The sequence below is a fragment of the Stegodyphus dumicola genome, chromosome 4, assembly GCF_044657685.1.
Source record: "Stegodyphus dumicola isolate Sdum_Otavi_A_Nest chromosome 4, ASM4465768v1".
Taxonomy (NCBI): Eukaryota; Metazoa; Arthropoda; class Arachnida; order Araneae; family Eresidae; genus Stegodyphus; species Stegodyphus dumicola.
This window is the reverse complement of record NC_140771.1, coordinates 57595711-57606699: the sequence shown is the minus strand read 5'-3', so window position 1 is coordinate 57606699 and position 10989 is coordinate 57595711. Positions and strand designations below refer to the sequence as shown.

At 32.8% G+C, this 10989-nt stretch overlaps 1 protein-coding gene across 1 annotated transcript in view; it reads left to right on the top strand.

Annotated features, from left to right (window-relative positions):
- The first annotated feature begins 206 nt into the window (after positions 1-206).
- Positions 207-10989, top strand: part of LOC118187343 (uncharacterized) — a 38906-nt gene continuing 28123 nt past the window's right edge. The window contains exon 1 of the mRNA XM_035357540.2: positions 207-372. Within this exon, the coding sequence (XP_035213431.1) occupies positions 294-372 (79 nt within the window). The 5' untranslated portion in view covers positions 207-293. The remainder of the gene's footprint in view (positions 373-10989) is intronic.

Here is a 10989-nt window from a genome sequence, read left to right as displayed (position 1 = left end):
TGGCCATTCAAAACTACGTTAGATATTATATATTATGAAAATAATTATCTTCTATATTATTTAAAAGCTATTTAAAGATGAAAAAGATGACCTTGTATTCACTTTCAACAAAGCCAGTTCATCGGTGAAAGTCGTTTGGAGAAACCCAAAAGGCGGGACAATATGTTCCATTTAACTCGCTTTTCGTTACTAACCTACTTTTAACATCTTACCACGGGGCAAACTCTGCGTGTCAGAATAAACTTTCCTCAGTCGGAGTTTTTCTTCTTCGACGTAGAATCATCGAACTTGCTATGGAACACTGGAGATTTGTGATATTTGTAGGAGCTACAATTATGGCACTGGCTGCAGCGCAAATGCATATGTTCTGTGGTAAGTTAAAATTTCAACTGTGCTGAACTGTAAATTTTACATTTTATATGAAAATGTTTTATACTATATGTTTACTTTAAGATATTCAGTCATTCATATTACATATTAAGAAAAGAAACTAATATACTTTCTGGTAAATAAAAATCTTTTATTTTCTTTCGAAATTACGTTTTCTGTTATAAAAAGTCTTAAATGCGGAAAAACGGATAGTATGTTAATATGTTTCTTAAAAAAATTCATGAATGGAAACATATGTGCAACAGATCTTTCATTGGAATGCGATGACAGTTCTTTGTTAAAAAAAATATTTTCATAGATTTTGGAAATATTTTGATCGTTTTCTGTTTCATTTTAATCTGTTGATGAACGGAAACTGATTTTGGCATCTACAAAACGTTTGTTAAAAATCAGTTTACCACAGTTAAATTTTTGTTAAGATATAATATACCTTTCGCTTTACAAAAGTTGTTTAATAATTAACAGATATATAATCAATGTTTCAGCCTTAGAGTTTAGATTTAAAATTTTGCTTTTGTGATAAAAATACAACTGTTCAGTTCTGAAAAATGGACTACAGAATCATGTATATTAATTTAAGAAGTTCTTAATGATCGAAATAATTTATACCCACTAAATGCTTTTGAAAATATAGCTCAAAGATTTGTCAAATGTATTCTTGTTTCAAATGTTGAATGAAACAGTCATACTAAATTAATCTTAATTCTGTGACTTTCGTTATCGTTCACTGACATTGCGGCTCATGCATGTTATCTTAAGCGCATATGTTTACTGCACCTCTGTTCAACTGCTTTGCAGGTTAATCTACTAGAATGGAAATATGTCTCTATCCAAATAAATTATGAGATTTAAATGCTTTAGTGGATTGTAATAGATTTAAATAAGGTTTCTACTTCGTGTCACATAGTCTCCATATGAATCCCAAGAAAGAAATCTTGCATCTTAGTTGTTCTATATTTTTAAATTCTCTGGATGTTAACTGTTTCAAAAGATATTATTTTCTGTATATTTCTTTAGAAAGTTAATTTTACTATTATAATTTAAGAAATATTTTTGCTCCTAATTGTTTAGTAGGAGAAACTATTACTCAAGCTACATCAAAATCGACTAACTCAAATCCTCAAATCATTTATTCCAATTTTCGAGCTTACTCAAGATTCAGACTATCACAAATGCATAGTTTATTGCCCTTAGGATTGTTCTTTGAATAATTGAAATTGGGCAATCCACAGGACGCTGATCGTTCAGAAAGTTTTAAAACTCTTGTCTGCTGAAGATCTAAGGCTCAACAATTCGAGTGAAATGTTCGATTGAATCATGGTAATCTTCTTTAGAATCACTATTTGGTAAAAGGAGCTAATTTCGAGAGCCGAAGGATGTCCATTCAACCATGCAAGAGCTGTTGTAAATTAATAAATACTATGCTATTAGTCGCTATATTGTATGTTTACTATATTGGAATAAACTTATTCAGTAAAACAAGATCGAAATGGCCAGCGAATAGGCCAACAGTGTTGGATTTATTGGAGATTATGGCACATTACTATCTGCTGTCTGCTTAAGGGGAGGCAGCTTTCGTGGATGATTTCCTGAAGAAAATTGACTAATAAACACGTCTCTTAAACACGAACAAACCACGAAAGCCCCATGTAGCTAGCGCATTTGCTTGTGTTTGAACTTAGGTGAAAACTAGCAACGGTGTTATCCACTTGATCACTGATACATTAATAAACATATACCCAGGCAAATTAGTTACGACAGATTATATTAGCAGTAAATGCCTTATACAGTAACGGCAACTGTCTTGTAGACAGTTTATCTAACAAGTGGCCTAAATAATCTCCTGTGTGCGTTTATGTCTGTACTTTTGTTAGATATTTCAGTTGCGAAAGAAGTTATGATGTTTATTACGATGGCAGTGTGCAAGTAAATTCAAATGTCTGCATCGCCGAGGAAGAATTGCAGCTATTATTTTCTTCATTCAAGCTATTGTATTAAATATCAGTTACGTTTCTTATTATAAATGTACGACAGCTATATTGAAGCAAGCAATCATAAGAAAAATCAGTCTTATCGTTACTTAAAGTGAAAACCGGCAAGTAACTAGATCGAAGTGCTTGTGTCACTGCAACAGCGTAAGGCTGGATTATCTTAATATCTTATATAAGAAAACTGAGAATTCAATTATTTGGGAATTCAGCCCTTTTGGGGAGGATGGGAGTATGCTTTAAAGAAAAATACGTAACCAGCAGGACATATATGATGATGTTGAAAGACTACCAGTTCAAGTTGTCATTTCCTTCAGTTCTTTTTTTGTGAATCACGTAAATATAACTTGCTGTGCTGTTATACGTAGTAAACTAACGCAAAGGAATAGAAGATCCTAACTAAGAGATTACCGGTTTATAACCGGTAATTAATGCTCAGTTATTTTGCGCAGCAGAGTTTTTAAGAGTCAAAATTAACTCTGAATAAGTATTTCTGGGATATAACCGTAAACAAATACTTCTTAGATTTAAATTTAATGTGTAGAGTCATTAGGTTATTTTAAGAGACATAAAATATGTTCAATGCCCTCGAACACTGGACCTCCCGAATACGCGTCGAGTGTGCTTCCAGTTACGCCGCGAAGGCATGCTGAAACTAGGGAGAAAATACCTTATATAATTCCCCTTTGAAAGGAAGACTGGGGATTACTAAATGCAGTCGCCAAATATTGGTGGTGACGAATTATCATCAACCACCTATTAGTTTGGGGCGCCACTTGCAGAGTCATTAGCGTTGTACCATTTGTAAAGTACTTGAGTCCCTCTCGAGTACGTAAGCAGTATGCTTCAAATTACACCACGGAGGCATGCGGAAAGGAGTGAGAAAATACCTTATAAATTTTCCTAGACTAGAGTTTGGTAGTAATTAAACGAATAAATTCTCCCTTCAGATATGAAATACAGATATCAGTTATTGTTAAGCATGCGCGTTAGAAATAATGACACTTAAATATATCATATTCGGAACCTTTTGCTCTGTCGAAAGGCGACTTTGCGCCAATGTGTGGCCTGAGTTACGCGAAAGATGCGCTAGTTTCAGTTGTCTGTTTCGGCGAAACGTGTGATGGAGTTAGCTTAGTTCGAATTTATTTTTAAAAAGTTCCCCTGACGAGCCAAAATGAACTTCGAAGTGGGCTAATTAACCATTTACCGCTTCTTAATTTTAATTTTAATTTTTTAATTTTAATTTTTATTTTGTATTTTTACCTCGATTAATTAATTAGTATTTTACTGTGTTTTAAATCTACTTACTTCGTTTAGCATATAGCTTACTATTTTTTATGAATTTGACTTGTAAATATTCAAATGTTGTATATTTCTCCTTTTTCACACATTTCATAGCAACTAAATATGCTTATGTTGAAGTTTTCACGGAGCCACAGTTTTTGGTAACTTTTTAGCGTGCGTACTAAAATTTATCTTCTAATTTCCTTAATTTTGCAGCACAATGCGCAAACTTTTTCACTACATAGGTCTTTTTTTCGTTTGTTCTTACTACTTAACTTTAAATTATATATATATATATATATACATATATACTTTTCCTTATGAAGTCTCTTTGATTTATAGTGTTGATTTCTTTCGTTCATTTGACTGCTTACTCTGCATTTTCTATTTGATTTGATTTTATGATTTCTTCCACGTTTTGGATTCCCGGGAAGCGTGCATTCTTTCATAATTTCTTTGGATTTGTTCACGAGATACTGGTCTCCCCTCCCTTCCACCTACTCCTGCTCTCCCTTTGGGATGTTCACTTCATAGTGCTCACGTCAGGAGCATTGTGGCAAAAATTTATTGAGCTTTGTAAGGCTGATTTATTCGGCCAGTAAGCATGAATACGCCTATTGGACTCTTAGTCGTCCGACGATTCATTTGCTCAGTTGGAAATAAAAGGATTAAAAATTACAGAATTGTCTTCGATGAGGTTAGGGCTGATTCCATGTTAAAATTTAAATCAAATACAGACTAGCATCCATTAAAAGTTTTCCCGCTGGAGCTAAAATATAACAGCCAGCTGATAGAGCAAAGCCTTTCAGGAAAGGAATATTACTTATATAACGAAGGTGCTAATATTCAAACTACTAAAGTACTAATTGTTAATTATTTTAGCTTTGCATAACTGATAGGTTATTAGTTATCAACAAATATTTTAATTATTGTAGCTGCTTGCGTATCCAATTAATGTATATACATCACTTCGATGGCAATAACATTTCTGTAACTCTTGAAAGTTAACTAATTATTAGCAAAAGAGTTTGTCAAGCGTCAGAGCCTCTACTTTATGGAGCACGGTATCCCATTATTGTTTGCATAGTAATTTATATTTTCAAAATAGTTTAAAATTATATCAAATACATATTTTAATGTACTACTTAATATTCTATCCATTATACGAATGGATATTAAGTGCAGAAGATTTCCTGTTTAGTATTCTTTTCAATGTGTGGCTATTTCGAAATAAATCTGCATCTGATTAATTAAAATAAAATGTTATATTCCGACACATTTTATTTTGAAATGCTTCAACACGTACCAGTTTTAACTAGAACACTTTCTTAGACATATTATTTCAGTGGTTAAATACATATCTTAAATAGATATAGAGAGATGTAGAATTACTTCATGTGTGCCCTCTTGTGATGTCAAAAGAAATACGTCCAACTGGACCTTGGAAAATTCAGGAAATTCATGATTTGAATCCCAGTGAAAATAAAACTATTTCGTGTTTTTTTGTCCCCACCTTTAAAAAAAAAAAAAAAAAAAAAAAAAAAAAAAAAACTAATATTTGTGCAAACACATTGTTATTCTAGCTATATAGTCCAATTAGCGGCACATTTCACGAAAAGAAAAGAAAGTAAATATTTTTGCGGTTATTTAGCTTTGCTATTAATATCACATATCTTTCAAGTAGTTAATGTTTCTTCGTGAAATTTCCCTGCGATATGTGATAGTAAAATTTAGCAGTGTTTAACAAATGCTAATCTGTTCACAATGTTCGCTGAAGATTCATATCACGCGCAATACCTGAATCTTACAAAACTTGCAATCTTGCATTTCTCTGTCAAAGAATATTAGCGCACTCTCCATAGAAAGAAATGATTGAAGTGTTACATGCGGGGCAGCGTAAGCGCGATTTCGCATTTTCAGTACAGATTATTTGAGGGATTAAATTTAAGTTCCTATGATTAGAAACAGATTATACCACAACCATCTTCTTTTACTAGATTTCTCATCCTATGACTCCACGGTTCTCTCTTATCAAATTTTTACGGGGTCAAAGACATACCAATTACTTAAATTCGAATTTAATTTCGAATTACTTAAATAATTAGACAGTCATTCTCGAGCGATTTTAAAAAAGACATTTTTCCAAATCTTCCAGAAATGACAAGAACTGTAATATAAACGTGTATATGTTCTGGTGAATGTTTCTGCGAAAGGTGATAACGATGATACTTATTTTACATTTCAAATAGAACTGCCACAGGCAAATTTAAAATCTTATATATAAAACACCTGCTACATTAAAACACTTTGTCTTTCATGCAGAGAGAACATTTGACAAGGCATAAGTAAAGAAAAACCTGTTACCAGTTGCTTTTTGACGAGAAAACTATTTCGTCTTTTCTAGTTGACACTTAGTTCAGAAACACTACGGAGTTCAATTCTGAGAATTTTCATGCTATAATATTTTATGGTTTTAAAGTTGAACTAAATGAACAGCGAATGACTTAAAAACCTGTTTAGTGGTTTTATAAAATTTTCTTTTGACAAGCCATACTTACAGCTGGGTTCAATAAATTCAGAAAGGGACAAGATTCTTGGAAAAATGAAGATCGCTGTGTCCGAATGGCCACTATTTGAACTGATCGAGACACCGCTCCGTAAAATGGATGCTAAATGAAGATCTATTATTAGATATATTCTTGACGAAAGACTTAAGGTTAGGAATCTTATCAGTCACTGAATTCTTCATTGTTTAGCAGGCCAACTAAAAGAGGCTTAAGTAGACGAATGCAAAAAATACTTCAAATATTTGATTAAGGACATTCGAAAGCGACTTTTAACTTCATAGTAGCTGACGAATTTGTGTTCTATCGATATGATTCTTAAACCAGATATTTGTCTGTTGTATGAGGTTTTCACGGAGAAAAGTTTTCTGCAATAGTTAAGAATGGGTGAAATATTGGGGAGAAAATGGAGTTTTCTATCGGTTTATAAATGGGCATATTAAAACTCTGTTTCTGAAGATAAAAAAAAAATTGGAACCGCAGAGTGGTATATCACGAAATGCTTACTTAGTATGTTAAAAGTATAACTATTCGAATAAAACTGGATTACGAGAAATCTTTTGTTGTATTTTGATAACGTACAACATTTCTCTCAGAAAGAACAAGCACATAAGTATTTCAATGATTCGTGTTCTTGAATAAGGAGGATTCCTTATTGCTCAACTTCAGTTTCAAGTGACTTTTTTTAAATTCCCACAAGTTACAGAAATTATTTCTGTGCAAATCCCTGTTTCTGTGTTTCATACCACAAAAGGCTACTTGGAATTAGTGGATTATCTCAAACGAAGAATGGGGAATTTGAAAGGATAAGAAGTGAAATGTGATTTGAAAGGATAAAAATATGTATTTGGTATAAAAAAGAAAATTGCGAGGAAATTTAACAGGAATTTCTTTGATATTTTTCAAGTTTAATAAGAACCCTTCGACATTTAGAGCTACCCTTAAGTTTCTTACGTTTTCATTATTTATCTTTTTAATATTTTACGCAGTTATTTAATCTTTTTTCTGCTTGTTCCTAATCAGTGCTTTTCTCAGTTCATTGATCCATTCGAAATAGCTGTTTGTTTATTACTCCATCGAATTATTTGCTTCTAGAAATTTTGGGAGGCCTATAAAATGACTATTTTATTACCATTTAAAAACTCATTATTTGTCTTTCAGGAAGCTTTCCATATCATTATTTTAAAAGAAACGTAATAAACACGCGTAGATAAATCTTAATGCTTTCCAATGTATAATGGCTGTCAATTAACTTATATTGCTTTAAAAAATAAGAAAAAAAATCAATTAAAAAAAAAGCTCGTAGCACTTTGAGATAATGAGTTCTGAAATATGTCTACGAAGTTTAAGCATAACTGTCATTAAAGAAAAGTAGACGCAATTAAAATAAAACAAAATCAGATTTGAAAATTTTTTATAGTATCTCGTATATTGCATCGGCACTAGCCAACATTTCTAGTCTTCAAATACGGCAGTTAATAACTATGAATCCGGAAATGAAACTTCAAATGTTTATTTAACTCGTGCTTTACAACAGCTAACATTTAGAAACAGGTTCTTCATTTCCACTCAGTACAATAACCTCAAGCTATTTGATTCTTTCTTCTGGATTCAGTGATACGTTATTAGTTCTTACTATTTTCTTTTCTTTAAGGGCACATGCAATGGAATTTCTACAGTTTCAATTACCCCTCAGACCTTTGTTATGAGGGATTAAAGAATACATGAATAATAAAAATTCCTTCGTTCACCATTATCACTGTCAGGTATGAGCTGTCGATAACGAAGATCCCTTTTCAGTATAATGTTAAAATATAAGAACAGCTTCATGGAATTATCAAGAGTTAATTTGAAAACTGGTTTTTCACATCTGGTCGATTATCTCTAGAAAGAATTAATAAATTTTAGTGAAATTCGGTATAGACATTAGTTGATATAATATAAAAACATATACTATAGAGCACTCATTAGTATAATAAGGCTCATTGATACCATAAGGTCTAAAGCAAAGATTGGAAGAAAAGGAGGCTAACAAGGTGCATGGGCTTCTCTAATAGACATACAGTTCTCATAACGGGACTTTCACAACGGGGAACTTATTCTTGAAAAGAGGCAGTCCCTGTGCCAGTAAGTCCAATTCCTGCAAAAATGTTGTTTTTAGGTCTTGTAGAGTTCTAGGAGGGAAAAGGCGAGTTGCAATTGCCCTTTGCTTCATAGAGAAAATAATGAAACTATATAATAAATTGCATAACTTCATGTTCATTTATAGGAACATTTAAAAGCATTCAGTTAAATCTTTTAATTTATGTTCCGTTAAATTTCAATACAACATTTTCTAAAGCATGTAATATTCACTATATCAGCTAATTGACTTTAAACTCATACTTCTAATTAGCCCCTTGTTAGAAGTACTTCAAGGATTCTCTTTTAATTATAAGGCTGGGTTAAGACATCTTGTCTCACACAGCAGAAAGCGCATCTGGAAGCTTTTAATGTAATATTAGCCCTAGAAAACATCTACTAAAAGTACCTTTTTTGGCATATTTGGGCCCTATTAATCCTAACATGTAGCCTGCTGTTCATAACTCATAATAATTTAATGCATGTACAGGTCCTATCAGTGACCAAGTGATAAAAACTATTGAATACTAGGAGTTATACCCGGCTTCAATCTCAGGCGAACGGGCTTGCCTGAGTGGTTGGTTTTCATAATTTCTGATATGTGTAACCTGAATACAATCTAATTTAACTTGGAAAGTCTTACACGAAAGTATTTCTTGTTTCAGGCAGATACCGTTAGCGTGGTGCTTCCCTGCGAGATAGTGATTAAATGATTCTAACTACCGTACTGAAGGGCCGGGTGTATAGTGTCTTTACGGCATGCTGCTATTCTAAATGTATGGCAACCGAAAGTCGTGTCGTGTGGTTTCTGCTAGGCGAAGAGGGATGGGAGACCCTAAGACCGCATCGCGCTCTTCCTCAGAGTTCGGGTGGAAATGGGCAAAGTCGTACCTGTCACCTGTATGCTGCCCAAGGCTCTTGTATACTACGGACTCACTCTTGCACTTCTTGCAAATTCATGGGCTTGTTTTGATTAGGTCGGACAAGGGAGTTTAATCACAACAACAGCAAAAATCCTAGTATGCTTTGCCGTTTTCAAATAATGTAACATAACCATGCAAGTAACTTGGTAATTCTTATTCCATTAAAGTTTCTTTATGCGAAATAGCGAGATACAGTCAAGTTCTTCATAACCATTACATTCTAAAAATGTTTGTCTAACAATTGTTGTCTGCAAGAAGTTTTTTTTAAAACTCTTAATTTCTCCTTTTCAGCTACCTGAATTATTTGAGCAGTTCAGCAAAATTACGGTTTTCCAGATTATGACAGATTTCACATTGTCGACATATAGCTGCAAGCTTTCAGTTGCGTACATATTATTATCGAAGCACACAGTATGTTGCTGTAGTTGTTTTAAGCTGAATTTGTAGAGCTCATTAAGTTTCTCGAAGCCAGAAAACATCAAAAATCGATTGCACCTTGGCCGGAATTCCAATTCGATTCTTTCTCTTCGTTAATTGGATGTGTAAACCACTTACACATGATAGCATGCACGGAGGAATGAGAACTTAAGGGGCAAATGGAGAAACGTAGGAGTGATGAGGATTAATTGACAATTTATCGTCCAAGTATTTTAGTTAGGGTGCAAATGAAAAATGCATGTTGATGTTTTTATTTTTTAGTCCAGGTGTGCTTTGTCCCTGAAGGACTGTTATTTTCGTTTTGCGATTTTACGTTGGTTCACTATAAATGTCCGTTTCACTTTTCAAACTGTTGCCACCAAATGTTAGAGTCCTGCATTATATTTGAAGAAATTAAATAATGAAAGATCTGCTAAATGTATGTATATTTCTCGCATTGTGATGAAACAACGGTTCATAGAGCTATTGAATTTTGAAGGACGTAATCCTACTCGGAATATGGGCATGTGGAAGCCCAAATTTGGAATTTGTTTTATTATCGATTTCATATTTTGTAAAACTTTAACGAATTTTTGAATAACAAGCTCAAGGATTTCAAAGCGAGCAATGGCAACGTTGAACAGGGGAAAAAAAAGAAAAAAAAAAACATTTTTATCTCCAGCGCGCGAAACTCTGTATCGGAAATTCTAAAGAAATGCTCAATTTAAAACTATTTTGAGATAACTCTTGAACTGAATTTTATGTTTTAAGTGCAAAGAACGTGATATTTAATAAATAAAGGTAACAGATAAAATGTTAAAAAAACACCCCTTTAGACATAATTTAAAATCTGAAACCTTTCGGATTTTTTTTAAAACCATAAAGAATTAAACACCAACTGTACCCATACTGCGATTCGAGTCATATTGCTTCCACTTTTGTGAACTAGATGTGATAAGCCCTTACCTCACGAGCACGCGCTTGGAAATGCGTAACTCCTCATACGTTATTAATATTACGGATTTGAAATAATGAATGCTTTGAAACTGAGGGGGAAAAAAGATCTATTTTGCCTAAGTTTTGTCGCTGTAATATTGTTTAATTTTACATTTCTACATTTATTACAAATCTTTCTAACTACAAAATATTATTTTGTTATCAGATAATTTTTCTTCATCAATATATTTCCTGTAAGTTTCTCTATTCTACAATATTCTTTTAAATGATTATTTAAAATTCGGTACATAATTTAATTGACTCGTCCACATTGCCAAATGCAAAATATAATGAAGTTGAAAT